Source organism: Pimephales promelas, chromosome 4 (assembly GCF_988280905.1).
Source record: "Pimephales promelas chromosome 4, fPimPro1.hap1.1, whole genome shotgun sequence".
Taxonomy (NCBI): Eukaryota; Metazoa; Chordata; class Actinopteri; order Cypriniformes; family Leuciscidae; genus Pimephales; species Pimephales promelas.
Genome location: NC_142772.1, coordinates 10,316,993 through 10,336,682, shown reverse-complemented (window position 1 = coordinate 10,336,682; position 19,690 = coordinate 10,316,993). Strand labels below are relative to the sequence as shown.

General features: G+C 38.4%; 1 protein-coding gene across 1 annotated transcript in view; it reads right to left on the bottom strand.

Moving 5' to 3' along the window:
• Nucleotides 1–19,690, bottom strand: part of camk4 (calcium/calmodulin dependent protein kinase IV) — a 97,441-nt gene that overhangs the window by 9,631 nt on the left and 68,120 nt on the right. Inside the window, exon 10 of the mRNA XM_039662379.2 lies at nt 17,149–17,275. Coding sequence (XP_039518313.1) covers nt 17,149–17,275 — 127 coding nt within the window. The remainder of the gene's footprint in view (nt 1–17,148; nt 17,276–19,690) is intronic.

Sequence of the window (19,690 nt, the reverse complement as noted above, 5' to 3'; positions counted from 1 at the left end):
CGCCACCTGTTGGTCAAAAGTTATAATTAATTTCTGAGAACGCTAATTACTTTTGAATAAATTTGCTTATTGCAATGAAACTGATCTTAATAGATTCGTTGGGTTATGCTGAAAACATAGATATCAGGTTTTCCATAATCAGACAAACTTCCTGTTCGCCATCTTTATTTCTTTGAAAAACCTTCTTTTTCGAACTCCTCCTAGACCGTTTGTCCGATTTTCACGAAAATTGAATCGTATCATCTCCAGACCGTGCCGACTAAAAGTTATGAATTGCACGATGATAGACAAAACTGTTTTCGTATACCACAGCATCAAAGTTTAGGCATGCTGCCAAAATTACTATTTAGGCTTTATCTCTGCAATGCCTTCACATTTTGACACCAAACTTTGTATGTGTCATTGTCACCTCACTCTGACCACATCACATCTATTTCGTAACTGCGCCACCTATTGTTCGAAAGTGATAATCCATTAAATCATCTTATAAGTTAATGTTTATGTGATTTTCTTAGCCATTTGCCCAAAGTTCTCTCAAAATGCCCTTAATTGCTCCTTGCTGCAGTTGGTCTGCCACTCCTTGCCATTTTGGCATATGTTGCCGCTTCTTGCGCTTGGCCCCGGTAATGGCTGCTTGCAGCTATATTTAGGGGCCAAGCACCGAAGGTGCGGAGGCACCTATTGTATCTGTGCCGGTTCTTATTATTATTATTATTATTCTTCTTCCGACTGGGCGTCTATGGCAGCCCATAGACCGGTTTGCGGGAAAGTTGTTTTGGTTTGACATTCTGATAGAGGACAGTCCCAACTTTAAATACACCAATTTTGGTGTCTCTAACTCATTCCCTCTAGCGCCACCAACTGTCCAAAGTTTCACTTTTATTATGCTAATAACTTTTGAACCGTAAGGCCTATCAACAAAATTCTTTTTTCTTCTTGTTCCTGAGCTCATGCCGATTCGATCGCACCCTATGACGTCATTTTCCGTCATAAAAAAACGGCCGCCATTTTGAATTTTCCAAAAAACCTACTTTTGCGAACTCGTCCTAGACGGTTTGTCCGATTTTCACCAAAATCGCACCGGATCATCTCCAGGCAGTGCTGACAAAAAGTTATGGAATTCAAGATGATTCGAAGAACCGTTTTCGATAAACGCGCAAACTAATTTTACGTAGCGCTTGCAAAAACAGACGTGAGGCTGTATCTCCGCAACGCTTCATCCTATTCAGACCAAACTTGGTACGTGTCATCACAAGCATGACCTGAGGCTACGTGCAGCGTTTCGGCGCAGCGCCACCTAGTGGTCCGGAGATATGAAAAATGGCTATTTTTGCTCGTAACTTCTGAACGGTTTGTCCAAAAATCATAAACTTCACCTCGTTAGATTCAGGGCGTCATGCCGAGTCGACTGATATGCAATTTTCCCAGATCGGCCATTTTGGCTGTCGGCCATTTTGAATTATGTGCTAAAATGCTGTATTTTTTGAACGCATAAACGAATTGTTACGAAACTCGGTATGGGTCATCAGTACGATGCCCTGAAGGAGCCTGAGAAGTTTCGAAACAGCGCCACCTAGTGGTGAATTTCTTTTTTCAAACGCTTATAACTTTGGGTGTGGTACACTTATTTTCACGGGAGTCATCTTTTTGAGTTCCTGAATCGTTGCCGAGTCCAACGATACTAAACATGCTGGGTTTCGTCTTACGGTTTGTGTAGCGTAGCGATTTAGCGCGGAAAAAACACTTGGCGATATCTTTAAAACCGCTGTTCCGATCGAGACGAAACCACCGCCAGAAACACGGAATCATAGCTTGTTAACTATACGCTAATGCCCAAATGCGAAAATATTGATAGTAAGGGGTAGTAAAATTCAAACAAAGTCATGTGTCAGTCATTTTTTACGTGTTTTTTCATATAAATGTTTATAACTCGGAAGTGAATTGAGATATTTGCACCAAAATTGACACACATATGTATGGGGTCACTCTGAGGACACATAAAAAAAATTGTGGGACTGAGCCTCTTGGTGGCGCTATAATAGAACAAAACGTGAAATTCCCATTGACTTCAATAGAGTTTTGTGAAATAAAATGCTATACTAAACTAATGCATTGGTGTAATATTACAAAACTCAGTGTGTGCCATAAGCAGCATGCCCTGAAGGTACTCAAAAGATTTTGAGACAGCGCCACCTGTTGGTCAAAAGTTATAATTAATTTCTGAGAACGCTAATAACTTTTGAATAAATTTGCCTATTGCAATGAAACTGATCTTAATAGATTCCTTCGGTTATGCCGAAAACATAGATATCAGGTTTTCCATAATCAGACAAATGTCCTGTTCGCCATCTTTATTTCTTTGAAAAACCTTCTTTTTCGAACTCCTCCTAGACCGTTTGTCCGATTTTCACGAAAATTGAATCGTATCATCTCCAGACCGTGCCGAATAAAAGTTATGAATTGCACGATGATAGACAAAACCGTTTTCGTATACCACAGCATCAAAATTTAGGCATGCTGCCAAAATTACTATTTAGGCTTTATCTCTGCAATGCCTTCACATTTTGACACCAAACTTTGCATGTGTCATTGTCACCTCACTCTGACCACATCACATCTATTTCGTAACTGCGCCACCTATTGTTAGAAAGTGATAACCCATTAAATCGTCTTATAAGTTAATGTTTATGTGATTTTCTTAGCCATTTGCCCAAAGTTCTCTCAAAATGCCCTTAATTGCTCCTTGCTGCAGTTGGTCTGCCACTCCTTGCCATTTTGGCATATGTTGCCGCTTTTTGCGCTTGGCCCCGGTAATGGCTGCTTGTTATTATTATTCTTCTTCCGACTGGGCGTCTATGGCAGCCCATAGACCGGTTTGCGGGAAAGTTGTTTTGGTTTGACATTCTGATAGAGGACAGTCCCAACTTTAAATACACCAATTTTGGTGTCTCTAACTCATTCCCTCTAGCGCCACCAACTGTCCAAAGTTGCACTTTTATTATGCTAATAACTTTTGAACCGTAAGGCCTATCAACAAAATTCTTTTTTCCTCTTGTTCCTGAGCTCATGCCGATTCGATCGCACCCTATGACGTCATTTTCCGTCATAAAAAATGGCCGCCATTTTGAATTTTCCAAAAAACCTACTTTTGCGAACTCGTCCTAGACGGTTTGTCCGATTTTCACCAAAATCGCACCGGATCATCTCCAGGCAGTGTTGACAAAAAGTTATGGAATTCAAGATGATTCGAAGAACCGTTTTCGATAAACGCGCAAACTAATTTTACGTAGCGCTTGCGAAAACAGACGTGAGGCTGTATCTCCGCAACGCTTAATCCTATTCTGACCAAACTTGGTACATGTTATCACAAGCATGACCTGAGGCTACATGCAGCGTTTCGGCGCAGCACCACCTAGTGGTCCGGAGATATGAAAAATGGCTATTTTTGCTCGTAACTTCTGAACGCTTTGTCCAAAAATCATAAACTTCATCTCGTTAGATTCAGGGCATCATGCCGAGTCGACCGATATCCAATTTTCCCAGATCGGCCATTTTGGCTGTCGGCCATTTTGAATTATGTGCTAAAATGCTGTATTTTTTGAACGCATGAACGAATTGTTACGAAACTCGGTATGAGTCATCAGTACGATGCCCTAAAGGAGCCTCAGAAGTTTCGAAACAGCGCCACCTAGTGGTGATTTTTTTTTTCAAACGCTTATAGCTTTGGGTGTGGTACACTTATTTTCACGGGAGTCATGTTTTTGAGTTCCTGAATCGTTGCCGAGTCCAACGATACTAAACATGCTGGGTTTCGTCTTACGGTTGGTGTAGCGTAGCGATTTAGCGCGAAAAAAACACTTGGCGATATCTTCAAAACTGCTGTTCCGATCGAGACGAAACCATCTTCAGAAACACGGAATCATAGCTCGTTAACTATACGCTAATGCCCAAATGCGAAAATATTGATAGTAAGGGGTAGTAAAATTCAAAAAAAGTCATGTGTCAGTCATTTTTTACGTGTTTTTTCATATAAATGTTTATAACTCGGAAGCGAATTGAGATATTTTCACCAAAATTGACACACATATGTATGGGCTCACTCTGAAGACACAGGAAAAAAATTGTGGGACTGAGGCTCTTGGTGGCGCTATAAAAGAAGAAAACGTGAAATTCCCATTGACTTCAATAGAGTTTTGTGAAATAAAATGCTATACTAAACAAATGCATTGGTGTAATATTACAAAACTCAGTGTGTGCCATAAGCAGCATGCCCTGAAGGTACTCAAAAGATTTTGAGACAGCGCCACCTGTTGGTCAAAAGTCATAATTAATTTCTGAAAACGCTAATAACGTTTGAATAAATGTGCCTATTGCAATGAAACTGATCTTAATAGATTCCTTGGGTTATGCTGAAAACATAGATATCAGATTTTGCATAATCAGCCAAACTTCCTGTCCGCCATCTTTATTTCTTTGAAAAACCTTCTTTTTCGAACTCCTCCTAGACCGTTTGTCCGATTTTCACGAAAATTGAATCGTATCATCTCCAGACGGTGCCGAATAAAAGTTATGGATTGCGTGACGATAGACAAAACCGTTTTCGTATACCACAGCATCAAATTTGAGGCATGCTGCCAAAATGACAATTTAGGCTTTATCTCTGCAATGCCTTCACATTTTGACACCAAAATTTGTATGTGTCATTGTCACCTCACTCTGACCACATCACATCTATTTCGTAACTGCGCCACCTATTGTTCGAAAGTGATAATCCATTAAATCATCTTATAAGTTAATGTTTATGTGATTTTCTTAGCCATTTGCCCAAAGTTCTCTCAAAATGCCCTTAAATGCTCCTTGCTGCAGTTGGTCTGCCACTCCTTGCCATTTTGGCATATGTTGCCGCTTCTTGCGCTTGGCCCCGGTAATGGCTGCTTGCAGCTATATTTATTATTATTATTCTTCTTCCGACTGGGCGTCTATGGCAGCCCATAGACCGGTTTGCGGGAAAGTTGTTTTGGTTTGACATTCTGATAGAGGACAGTCCCAACTTTAAATACACCAATTTTGGTGTCTCTAACTCATTCCCTCTAGCGCCACCAACTGTCCAAAGTTTCACTTTTATTATGCTAATAACTTTTGAACTGTAAGGCCTATCAACAAAATTCTTTTTTCCTCTTGTTCCTGAGCTCATGCCGATTCGATCGCACCCTATGACGTCATTTTCCGTCATAAAAAAACGGCCGCCATTTTGAATTTTCCAAAAAACCTACTTTTGCGAACTCGTCCTAGACGGTTTGTCCGATTTTCACCAAAATTGCACCGGATCATCTCCAGCCAGTGCTGACAAAAAGTTATGGAATTCAAGATGATTCGAATAACCGTTTTCGATAAACGCGTAAACAAAATTTACGTAGCGCTTGCGAAAACAGACGTGAGGTTGTATCTCCTCAACGCTTACTCGTTTTCACACCAAACTTGGTACATGTTATCACAAGCATGACCTGAGGCTACGTGCTGCGTTTCGGCGCAGCGCCACCTAGTGGTCCGGAGATATGAAAAATGGCTATTTTTGCTCGTAACTTCTGAACGGTTTGTCCAAAAATCATAAATTTGGTCTCGTTAGATTCAGGGCGTCATGCCGAGTCGACCGATATCCAATTTTCCCAGATCGGCCATTTTGCCGGTCGGCCATTTTGAATTATGTGCTAAAATGCTGTATTTTTTGAACGCATGAACGAATTGTTACGAAACTCGGTATGGGTCATCAGTACGATGCCCTGAAGGAGCCTGAGAAGTTTCGAAACAGCGCCACCTAGTGGTGAATTTCTTTTTTCAAACGCTTATAACTTTGGGTGTGGTTCACTTATTTTCACGGGAGTCATCTTTTTGAGTTCCTGAATCGTTGCCGAGTCCAACGATACTAAACATGCTGGGTTTCGTCTTACGGTTGGTGTAGCGTAGCGATTTAGCGCGAAAAAAACACTTGGCGATATCTTCAAAACCGCTGTTCCGATCGAGACGAAACCACCGCCAGAAACACGGAATCATAGCTTGTTAACTAAACGTTAATGCCCAAATGCGAAAATATTGATAGTAAGGGGTAGTAAAATTCAAACAAAGTCATGTGTCAGTCATTTTTTACGTGTTTTTTCATATAAATGTTTATAACTCGGAAGTGAATTGAGATATTTGCACCAAAATTGACACACATATGTATGGGGTCACTCTGAGGACACATAAAAAAAATTGTGGGACTGAGCCTCTTGGTGGCGCTATAATAGAACAAAACGTGAAATTCCCATTGACTTCAATAGAGTTTTGTGAAATAAAATGCTATACTAAACAAATGCTTTGGTCTAACATTACGAAACTCAGTGTGTGCCATAAGCAGCATGCCCAGAAGGTACTCAAAAGATTTTGAGACAGCGCCACCTGTTGGTCAAAAGTTATAATTAATTTCTGAGAACGCTAATAACTTTTGAATAAATTTGCCTATTGCAATGAAACTGATCTTAATAGATTCCTTGGGTTATGCTGAAAACATAGATATTAGGTTTTGCATAATCAGCAAAACTTCCTGTCCGCCATCTTTATTTCTTTGAAAAACCTTCTTTTTCGAACTCCTCCTAGACCGTTTGTCCGATTTTCATGAAAATTGAATGGTATCATCTCCAGACCGTGCCGACTAAAAGTTATGAATTGCACGATGATAGAGGAAACCGTTTTCGTATAACACAGCATCAAAGTTTAGGCATGCTGCCAAAATTACTATTTAGGCTTTATCTCTGCAATGCCTTCACATTTTGACACCAAACTGTGCATGTGTCATTGTCACCTCACTCTGATCACATCACATCTATTTCGTAACTGCGCCACCTATTGTTCGAAAGTGATAACCCATTAAATCATCTTATAAGTTAATGTTTATGTGATTTTCTTAGCCATTTGCCCAAAGTTCTCTCAAAATGCCCTTAATTGCTCCTTGCTGCAGTTGGTCTGCCACTCCTTGCCATTTTGGCATATGTTGCCGCTTATTGCGCTTGGCCCCGGTAATGGCTGCTTGCAGCTATATTTATTATTATTATTCTTCTTCCGACTGGGCGTCTATGACAGCCCATAGACGGGTTTGCGGGAAAGTTGTTTTGGTTTGACATTCTGATAGAGGACAGTCCCAACTTTAAATACACCAATTTTGGTGTCTCTAACTCATTCCCTCTAGCGCCACCAACTGTCCAAAGTTGCACTTTTATTATGCTAATAACTTTTGAACCGTAAGGCCTATCAACAAAATTCTTTTTTCCTCTTGTTCCTGAGCTCATGCCGATTCGATCGCACCCTATGACGTCATTTTCCGTCATTAAAAAACGGCCGCCATTTTGAATTTTCCAAAAAACCTACTTTTGCGAACTCGTCCTAGACGGTTTGTCCGATTTTCACCAAAATCGCACCGGATCATCTCCAGGCAGTGCTGACAAAAAGTTATGGAATTCAAGATGATTTGAATAACCGTTTTCGATAAACGCGTAAACAAAATTTACGTAGCGCTTGCGAAAACAGACGTGAGGTTGTATCTCCGCAACGCTTACTCGTTTTCAGACCAAACTTGGTACGTGTCATCACAAGCATGACCTGAGGCTACGTGCTGCGTTTCGGCGCAGCGCCACCTAGTGGTCCGGAGATATAAAAAATGGCTATTTTTGCTCATAACTTCTGAACGGTTTCTCCAAAAATCAAAAACTTGGTCTCGTTAGATTCAGGGCGTCATGCCGAGTCGACTGATATCCAATTTTCCCAGATCGGCCATTTTGGCTGTCGGCCATTTTGAATTATGTGCTAAAATGCTGTATTTTTTGAACGCATGAACGAATTGTTACGAAACTCGGTATGGGTCATCAGTACGATGCCCTGAAGGAGACTGAGAAGTTTCGAAACAGCGCCACCTAGTGGTGAATTGTTTTATTCAAACGCTTATAACTTAGGGTGTGGTACACTTATTTTCACGGGAGTCATATTTTTGAGGTCCTGAATCGTTGCCGAGTCCAACGATACCAAATATGTCGGGTTTCGTCTCACGGATGGCGTAGCGTAGCGATTTAGCGCGAAAAAAACACTTGGCGATATCTTCAAAACCGCTGTTCCGATCGAGACGAAACCACCGTCAGAAACACGGAATCATAGCTTGTTAACTAAATGCTAATGCCCAAATGCGAAAATATTGATAGTAAGGGGTAGTAAAACTCAAACAAAGTCATGTGTCAGTCATTTTTTACGTGTTTTTTCATATAAATGTTTATAACTCGGAAGCGAATTGAGATATTTTCACCAAAATTGACACACATATGTATGGGGTCACTCTGAGGACACACACAAAAAATTGTGGGACTGAGCCTCTTGGTGGCGCTATAATAGAACAAAACGTGAAATTCCCATTGACTTCAATACAGTTTTGTGAAATACAATGCTATACTAAATAAATGCTTTGGTCTAACATTACAAAACTCAGTGTGTGCCATAAGCAGCATGCCCTGAAGGTACTCAAAAGATTTTGAGACCGCGCCACCTGTTGGTCAAAAGTTATAATTAATTTCTGAGAACGCTAATAACTTTTGAATAAATTTGCCTATTGCAATGAAACTGATCTTAATAGATTCGTTGGGTTATGACGAAAACATAGATATCAGGTTTTCCATAATCAGCCAAACTTCCTGTCCGCCATCTTTATTTCTTTGAAAAACCTTCTTTTTCGAACTCCTCCTAGACCGTTTGTCCGATTTTCACGAAAATTGAATCGTATCATCTCCAGACCGTGCCGACTAAAAGTTATGAATTGCACGATGATAGACAAAACCGTTTTCGTATACCACAGCATCAAAATTTAGGCATGCTGCCAAAATTACTATTTCGGCTTTATCTCTGCAATGCCTTCACATTTTGACACCAAACTTAGCATGTGTCATTGTCACCTCACTCTGACCACATCACATCTATTTCGTAACTGCGCCACCTATTGTTAGAAAGTGATAACCCATTAAATCGTCTTATAAGTTAATGTTTATGTGATTTTCTTAGCCATTTGCCCAAAGTTCTCTCAAAATGCCCTTAATTGCTCCTTGCTGCAGTTGGTCTGCCACTCCTTGCCATTTTGGCATATGTTGCCGCTTTTTGCGCTTGGCCCCGGTAATGGCTGCTTGCAGCTATATTTAGGGGCCAAGCACCGAAGGTGCGGAGGCACCTATTGTATCTGTGCCGGTTCTTATTATTATTATTATTATTATTATTATTCCGACTGGGCGTCTATGACAGCCCATAGACCGGTTTGCGGGAAAGTTGTTTTGGTTTGACATTCTGATAGAGGACAGTCCCAACTTTAAATACACCAATTTTGGTGTCTCTAACTCATTCCCTCTAGCGCCACCAACTGTCCAAAGTTGCACTTTTATTATGCTAATAACTTTTGAACCGTAAGGCCTATCAACAAAATTCTTTTTTCTTCTTTTTCCTGAGCTCATGCCGATTCGATCGCACCCTATGACGTCATTTTCCGTCATAAAAAAATGGCCGCCATTTTGAATTTTCGAAAAACCTACTTTTGCGAACTCGTCCTAGACGGTTTGTCCGATTTTCACCAAAATCGCACCGGATCATCTCCAGGCAGTGCTGACTAAAAGTTATGGAATTCAAGATGATTCGAAGAACCGTTTTCGATAAACGCGCAAACTAATTTTACGTAGCGCTTGCAAAAACAGACGTGAGGCTGTATCTCCGCAACGCTTAATCCTATTCAGACCAAACTTGGTCCATGTTATCACAAGCATGACCTGAGGCTACATGCAGCGTTTCGGCGCAGCGCCACCTAGTGGTCCGGAGATATGAAAAATGGCTATTTTTGCTCGTAACTTCTGAACGGTTTGTCCAAAAATCATAAACTTCATCTCGTTAGATTCAGGGCATCATGCCGAGTCGACTGATATGCAATTTTCCCAGATCGGCCATTTTGGCTGTCAGCCATTTTGAATTATGTGCTAAAATGCTGTATTTTTTGAACGCATGAACGAATTGTTACGAAACTCGGTATGGGTCATCAGTACGATGCCCTGAAGGAGCCTGAGAAGTTTCGAAACAGCGCCACCTAGTGGTGAATTGCTTTATTCAAACGCTTATAACTTTGGGTGTGGTACACTTATTTTCACGGGAGTCATATTTTTGAGGTCCTGAATCGTTGCCGAGTCCAACGATACCAAATATGTCGGGTTTCGTCTCACGGATGGCGTAGCGTAGCGATTTAGCGCGAAAAAAACACTTGGCGATATCTTCAAAACCACTGTTCCGATCGAGACGAAACCACCGCCAGAAACACGGAATCATAGCTTGTTAACTATACGCTAATGCCCAAATGCGTAAATATTGATAGTAAGGGGTAGTAAAATTCAAACAAAGTCATGTGTCAGTCATTTTTTACGTGTTTTTTCATATAAATGTTTATAACTCGGTAGCGAATTGAGATATTTTCACCAAAATTGACACACATATGTATGGGGTCACTCTGAGGACACATAAAAAAAATTGTGGGACTGAGCCTCTTGGTGGCGCTATAATAGTACAAAACGTGAAATTCCCATTGACTTCAATAGAGTTTTGTGAAATAAAATGCTATACTAAACAAATGCATTGGTGTAATATTACAAAACTCAGTGTGTGCCATAAGCAGCATGCCCTGAAGGTACTCAAAAGATTTTGAGACAGCGCCACCTGTTGGTCAAAAGTTATAATTAATTTCTGAGAACGCTAATAACTTTTGAATAAATTTGCCTATTGCAATGAAACTGATCTTAATAGATTCCTTGGGTTATGCCAAAAAACATAGATATCAGGTTTTGCATAATCAGACAAACTTCCTGTCCGCCATCTTTATTTCTTTGAAAAACCTTCTTTTTCGAACTCCTCCTAGACGGTTTGTCCGATTTTCACGAAAATTGAATCGTATCATCTCCAGACCGTCCCGACTAAAAGTTATGAATTGCACGATGATAGACAAAACGGTTTTCGTATACCACAGCATCAAAGTTTAGGCATGCTGCCAAAATTACTATTTAGGCTTTATCTCTGCAATGCCTTCACATTTTGACACCAAACTTTGCATGTGTCATTGTCACCTCCCTCTGACCACATCACATCTATTTCGTAACTGCGCCACCTATTGTTTGAAAGTGATAACCCATTAAATCATCTTATAAGTTAATGTTTATGTGATTTTCTTAGCCATTTGCCCAAAGTTCTCTCAAAATGCCCTTAATTGCTCCTTGCTGCAGTTGGTCTGCCACTCCTTGCCATTTTGGCATATGTTGCCACTTCTTGCGCTTGGCCCCGGTAATGGCTGCTTGCAGCTATATTTATTATTATTATTCTTCTTCCGACTGGGCGTCTATGACAGCCCATAGACCGGTTTGCGGGAAAGTTGTTTTGGTTTGACATTCTGATAGAGGACAGTCCCAACTTTAAATACACCAATTTTGGTGTCTCTAACTCATTCCCTCTAGCGCCACCAACTGTCCAAAGTTGCACTTTTATTATGCTAATAACTTTTGAACCGTAAGGCCTATCAACAAAATTCTTTTTTCTTCTTGTTCCTGAGCTCATGCCAATTCGATCGCACCCTATGACGTCATTTTCCGTCATAAAAAAACGGCCGCCATTTTGAATTTTCCAAAAAACCTACTTTTGCGAACTCGTCCTAGACGGTTTGTCCGATTTTCACCAAAATCGCACCGGATCATCTCCAGGCAGTGCTGACAAAAAGTTATGGAATTCAAGATGATTCGAAGAACCGTTTTCGATAAACGCGCAAACTAATTTTACGTAGCGCTTGCAAAAACAGACGTGAGGCTGTATCTCGGCAACGCTTAATCCTATTCAGACCAAACTTGGTACATGTTATCACAAGCATGACCTGAGGCTACATGCAGCGTTTCGGCGCAGCGCCACCTAGTGGTCCGGAGATATGAAAAATGGCTATTTTTGCTCGTAACTTCTGAACGGTTTGTCCAAAAATCATAAACTTCATCTCGTTAGATTCAGGGCATCATGCCGAGTCGACTGATATGCAATTTTCCCAGATCGGCCATTTTGGCTGTCGGCCATTTTGAATTATGTGCTAAAATGCTGTATTTTTTGAACGCATGAACGAATTGTTACGAAACTCGGTATGGGTCATCAGTACAATGCCCTGAAGGAGCCTGAGAAGTTTCGAAACAGCGCCACCTAGTGGTGAATTTTTTTTTTCAAACGCTTATAGCTTTGGGTGTGGTACACTTATTTTCACGGGAGTCATCTTTTTGAGTTCCTGAATCGTTGCCGAGTCCAACGATACTAAACATGCTGGGTTTCGTGTTACGGTTGGTGTAGCGTAGCGATTTAGCGCGAAAAAAACACTTGGCGATATCTTCAAAACCGCTGTTCCGATCGAGACGAAACCACCGCCAGAAACACGGAATCATAGCTTGTTAACTATATGCTAATGCCCAAATGCGTAAATATTGATAGTAAGGGGTAGTAAAATTCAAACAAAGTCATGTGTCAGTCATTTTTTACGTGTTTTTTCATATAAATGTTTATAACTCGGAAGTAAATTGAGATATTTGCACCAAAATTGACACACATATGTATGGGGTCACTCTGAGGACACATAAAAAAAATTGTGGGACTGAGCCTCTTGGTGGCGCTATAATAGAACAAAACGTGAAATTCCCATTGACTTCAATACAGTTTTGTGAAATACAATGCTATACTAAACAAATGCTTTGGTCTAACATTACGAAACTCAGTGTGTGCCATAAGCAGCATGCCCTGAAGGTACTCAAAAGATTTTGAGACAGCGCCACCTGTTGGTCAAAAGTTATAATTAATTTCTGAGAACGCTAATAACTTTTGAATAAATTTGCCTATTGCAATGAAACTGATCTTAATAGATTCCTTGGGTTATGCTGAAAACATAGATATCAGGTTTTGCATAATCAGCCAAACTTCCTGTCCGCCATCTTTATTTCTTTGAAAAGCCTTCTTTTTCGAACTCCTCCTAGACCGTTTGTCCGATTTTCACGAAAATTTAATCGCATCATCTCCAGACCGTGCCGACTAAAAGTTATGAATTGCACGATGATAGACAAAACCGTTTTCGTATACCACAGCATCAAAGTTTAGGCATGCTGCCAAAATTACTATTTAGGCTTTATCTCTGCAATGCCTTCACATTTTGACACCAAACTTTGCATGTGTCATTGTCACCTCCCTCTGACCACATCACATCTATTTCGTAACTGCGCCACCTATTGTTCGAAAGTGATAACCCATTAAATCATCTTATAAGTTAATGTTTATGTGATTTTTTTAGCCATTTGCCCAAAGTTCTCTCAAAATGCCCTTAATTGCTCCTTGCTGCAGTTGGTCTGCCACTCCTTGCCATTTTGGCATATGTTGCCGCTTCTTGCGCTTGGCCCCGGTAATGGCTGCTTGCAGCTATATTTATTATTATTATTCTTCTTCCGACTGGGCGTCTATGGCAGCCCATAGACCGGTTTGCGGGAAAGTTGTTTTGGTTTGACATTCTGATAGAGGACAGTCCCAACTTTAAATACACCAATTTTGGTGTCTCTAACTCATTCCCTCTAGCGCCACCAACTGTCCAAAGTTTCACTTTTATTATGCTAATAACTTTTGAACCGTAAGGCCTATCAACAAAATTCTTTTTTCCTCTTGTTCCTGAGCTCATGCCGATTCGATCGCACCCTATGACGTCATTTTCCGTCATAAAAAAACGGCCGCCATTTTGAATTTTCCAAAAAACCTACTTTTGCGAACTCGTCCTAGACGGTTTGTCCGATTTTCACCAAAATCGCACCCGATCATCTCCAGGCAGTGCTGACAAAAAGTTATGGAATTCAAGATGATTCGAATAACCGTTTTCGATAAACGCATAAACAAATTTTACGTAGCGCTTGCGAAAACAGACGTGAGGTTGTATCTCCGCAACGCTTACTCGTTTTCACACCAAACTTGGTACTTGTTATCACAAGCATGACCTGAGGCTACGTGCTGCGTTTCGGCGCAGCGCCACCTAGTGGTCCGGAGATATGAAAAATGGCTATTTTTGCTCGTAACTTCTGAACGGTTTGTCCAAAAATCATAAATTTGGTCTCGTTAGATTCAGGGCGTCATGCCGAGTCCACCGATATCCAATTTTCCCAGAACGGCCATTTTGACGGTCGGCCATTTTGAATTATGTGCTAAAATGCTGTATTTTTTGAACGCATGAACGAATTGTTACGAAACTCGGTATGGGTCATCAGTACGATGCCCTAAAGGAGCCTGAGAAGTTTCGAAACAGCGCCACCTAGTGGTGAATTTTTTTTTCAAACTCTTATAGCTTTGGGTGTGGTACACTTATTTTCACGGGAGTCATGTTTTTGAGTTCCTGAATCGTTGCCGAGTCCAACGATACTAAACATGCTGGGTTTCGTCTTACGGTTGGTGTAGCGTAGCGATTTAGCGCGAAAAAAACACTTGGCGATATCTTCAAAACCGCTGTTCCGATCGAGACGAAACCATCGTCAGAAACACGGAATCATAGCTTGTTAACTACATGCAAATGCCCAAATGCGAAAATATTGATAGTAAGGGGTAGTAAAATTCAAAAAAAGTCATGTGTCAGTCATTTTTTACGTGTTTTTTCATATAAATGTTTATAACTCGGAAGCGAATTTAGATATTTTCACCAAAATTGACACACATATGTATGGGCTCACTCTGAAGACACAGGAAAAAAATTGTGGGACTGAGGCTCTTGGTGGCGCTATAAAAGAAGAAAACGTGAAATTCCCATTGACTTCAATAGAGTTTTGTGAAATAAAATGCTATACTAAACAAATGCATTGGTGTAATATTACAAAACTCAGTGTGTGCCATAAGCAGCATGCCCTGAAGGTACTCAAAATATTTTGAGACAGCGCCACCTGTTGGTCAAAAGTCATAATTAATTTCTGAAAACGCTAATAACGTTTGAATAAATGTGCCTATTGCAATGAAACTGATCTTAATAGATTCCTTGGGTTATGCCGAAAACATAGATATCAGGTTTTCCATAATCAGACAAACTTCCTGTCCGTCATCTTTATTTCTTTGAAAAACCTTCTTTTTCGAACTCCTCCTAGACTGTTTGTCCAATTTTCACGGAAATTTAATCGTATCATCTCCAGACTGTGCCGAATAAAAGTTATGAATTGCACGATGATAGACAAAACCGTTTTGGTATAACACAGCATCAAAGTTTAGGCATGCTGCCAAAATTACTATTTAGGCTTTATCTCTGCAATGCCTTCACATTTTGACACCAAACTTTGCATGTGTCATTGTCACCTCACTCTGACCACATCACATCTATTTCGGAACTGCGCCACCTATTGTTCGAAAGTGATAACCCATTAAATCATCTTATAAGGTAATGTTTGTGATTTTTTTAGCCATTTGCCAAAAGTTCTCTCAAAATGCCCGTAATTGCTCCTTGCTGCAGTTGGTCTGCCACTCCTAGCCATTTTGGCATATGTTGCCGCTTCTTGCGCTTGGCCCCGGTAATGGCTGCTTGCAGCTATATTCTGAGATTTGTTTTCATGATTGCCGAATGTAAATAGTTTTATCTCTAAAAACAGTTTAGCCTATAACGCTAGTATAACGCTAGTATATAGGGCATAGAGTAATGACAAATAAAAATCGCTTGTTATTACCACTAACAAACACGGTAGCATAATAAGGGTCCCTAAATTCAAACCGAAGCATTGAGAACTTTGTCAGTGTCCAAACAGTTTAATAAGAAGATATTTTATACACACAGTCAACTTCGCGAATACAGGAAGAAGCCATCTTTGAAAAATAGTCTCTACCAGTCGATCTACGAACACCGATCCATGTGCGCTGGTGAGATGTGAATAAGGTGATAAGGTGAGCGCGAACAGTAGTCTAGATGTACATATTGAAGAGAAGAAAACGGTTCGTGTTTGTGTTTCTTTCGGAAACAACGGACCATATGAGATTCTGCACAGTTCAGCGCACTTGGATCGGCATTCGTAGATCGACTGGTAGAGACTATTTTTCAAAGATGGCTTCTTCCTGTATTCGCGAAGTTGACTGTGTGTATAAAATATCTTCTTACTAAACTGTTTGGATACTGATAAAGTTCTCAATGCTTCGGTTTGAATGTAGGGACCCTTATTATGCTATCGTGTTAGTGTGGGGCTATTTTGAGCCTTGTTAGTGATAATAACAAGCGATTTTTATTTGTCATTACTCTATGCCCTATATACTAGCATTATACTAGCGTTATAGGCTAAACTGTTTTTAGAGATAAAACTATTTACATTCAGCAATCATGAAAACAAATTTCAGATAACGGTTGAATAGGTAACAATGTGTAATTAGAACAAAGGTTCATTTTGCGCCGGAGTTGTCCTTTAAAAGTGTAAATCGGTCACAGAAATGTGTGATATTTCAGGACACCTACTGTATTTCAGTGATATCTGTCAGGTAATGGGGACATTTATCATATGTGGAATTCCAAAACAAGAAAAACTAACACCACCCAACACCATCATAAAAGAAATCATAAAAGAAAATGGTAGCAATTTATTTTACAGTGTCCTTGTTACATGTACTTATTGTAACACTAAAGTAACCTTAACACTAAAGTACATGTTAATTAATATTACTGTAACAATGGAACCTTAAAAATCAAGTGTAACCAGGAAAACAAAAAAAGTTGTTTATAATGAAAGTTATTACGTTTCAGACTAGTTAAATTTAAAATATGCACACTGTACCATATGAAGGAATGCAGTATTTGAATATGTGAAAATGAACATATTATCTTGCAACATAAATATAAACATATATAAAATATCTTGTGTGTGCATCATAGTGATTTACTGGTGTTGTTAGGTGTTGTTAGGCACAAAACGTAACAGATTTAATGAACTGGCAGTAACAACAAAATTACAAAATTTTAGCAAAATTTTATATATATATATATATATATATATAATTTTATATATATATATATATATATATATATATATATATATATATATATTGAGATTTACTCACAAGGTCCTTGGCATTGAGAGACACATTGTCCCACCAGGGGGAGACAAATTCATATTCACAATTCAGGATGCGTTTAAACATGTACTGGTCTCCTCTGTCATCAAAAAAGGGTTCGAAACCACATAACCTATAGAGAGAACAGAAACAGAAAAAAATGTTTAATAATACTAGATTTAACAGAAACCTCATTAAAATACTGTAAAACAATATCAAATTCAGTAATATTGTAAAATATTGTTACAATTTAAAAAAAACTTTTAACAGTTTAATGTATTTTAAAATGTAACTTATTTGCAGGATTTTCTGCAGCCATTTCTTAAGGTTTAAGTGTCACACGATCTTTCAGAAATCAATCTAATATGCTGATTTGGTGCTCAATCATTAATAATTTACATTTATATTACTTAATATATTTGTGGAGACCGTAAAAGTTCAATGAATTTATTTGATATATAAATATTTTCTAAAATTATAAACACACTGTCATGGTTGATCAATTGAATGCATCCTTGCTGAATAAAAGTATTAATTTCCTTTAAAAAAACTCTTACCCCAAACTTTTGAATGGTAATGTATAATGGTTTCCACAAAAAAAGAGGCAAAAACTTTTTACAACATTGATAATAATAAAAGTGTGAAAATAATGAAATGAAATAATTTCAGAAATAATCATGTAACACTGAAGACTGGAGTAATGATCGCCATCACAAGAATAGATTAAATTTTAAAATTAAAATGGAAAACAGATATTTTAAACAATAATAATATTTTACAATATCACTGTTTTTACTCTACTTTTAAGCAAACAAATGCAGCCTTGGTAAGCATAAGATAATTCTTAAAAAAACCCATAATTATTCCAAACATTTTATTGGTAGTGTATACTATTATATATTATTATAATAATCTTATAATATATTATATATAATTAATATTAATATAATTATAATAATATTTTATATAAAATACCTTAGATTTTTTTAAGTAATATAGGCATGCAGAAAATAATAGATATTATGATAATTGTTTTATTAATATTATAAATATTAAATAGATATGTACTGTAGATACATGAATAGATATATGTATATTTATATATCTTGAATGGATACATGTAGCAAAATACGAAGGGCCAGATTTAATAAACATTGAGCGCAATTCCAAAAAAAAAAAAAAAATGCAAATCCAAGAAAACGAAAAGTTCTGCTTGTGATCTACTGACAAGTTAAAGAACACAGATACAGTGGGATCATCTTCATAATGACCAATGCAATACCAAGACCAGCTCAAATTAGCATCTGGTTTAAGACATGCTTTTTTGGGCGTTAAATAATGCAAACTTTAGTAAATCATGTTGTGTGATTCATTTAAATACTCTTATCCCATAAATTTTGTGTTTGAAAGGGAAACTCCTACAAATGCATCATGCGAAATAAGGTCAGCCACAAAAATATCCCTGTCCACACATTTTCAGCGTTAATTTTTCACTGCGTGTCTTTGGTAAATACTTCAGTAGGTTTTTAATGGCAAAAGAGGGTTTGTGCTGGCGCAAGCTGTCAGTATATCTGGCTCTAAATATTATATTATATATAATATGATTCATTTTATAAATATAGAATAGAAAATTACTGTAGATTCCTTGCCGTCACAGCCAGGTTGCAACAAAGACGATGAAATAAAAGGTGCTACATCTATTTGTAGCAGAGTTGTATTCTAGTATTCCAGATAGCAGGTTATGTTACATACCCGAGTATGTTTAAAGGTAGGTGGATAACCTCAAGTTTCGGTTCCAAAAACGGAGTTAACTTTCAGGGTACTGTATGTAAATAGTCATAGCAACTTATACCTGAACATAACCTGCTCCAGAGCAGGTTCTTTACCAAAGTTAGTTTACTTCAGAGGTGTTCAGCGCATGCGATGCGTGCCCGAATGATGAGGCTTCAGTAGGTGTGATAGATTGCACACAGTATTAAATATATATCGATTTATAAAGTGCTATTAAAACAAGGTAATGCTAATTATATTATAATATATATATATATATATATATATATATATATAGCTAGCCTATATTATTCTCATCTCACACATCGTTCATCTGCATTCGGACATTTTTTGTTTATTTTGCAACAGGACGTTTTCTATGCTATAATGTATTTCTATAATAAAATACATATATGATATGATATATGATACCTTTCAAGCGATGTGGAAGCAAAATGACAAAACAAAAAAATAAATGTCTACAGCCAAGCTATCTTTGCATGCACAGACTGTTATTTAGTTTAATCAGTCTTTGTTTTTATTACCGTATATAACTATCATCAAACAAACTATATAGTTCTTATTCACTGTGATTACAGATTATTAAACAAAAATATTGAAAAATTACTGCACAACAACCAAACAGGTGGCAATATGCATTAAGTATATAAATCAGCATCTAACAAAAGAAGAAGAAATTAGTAGTATGGCGCACTTCTTCTTAGTGTCCATTTCCATGGTGACTCGTCAATTCCACGGTCTGTTGAGAATGTCTGGT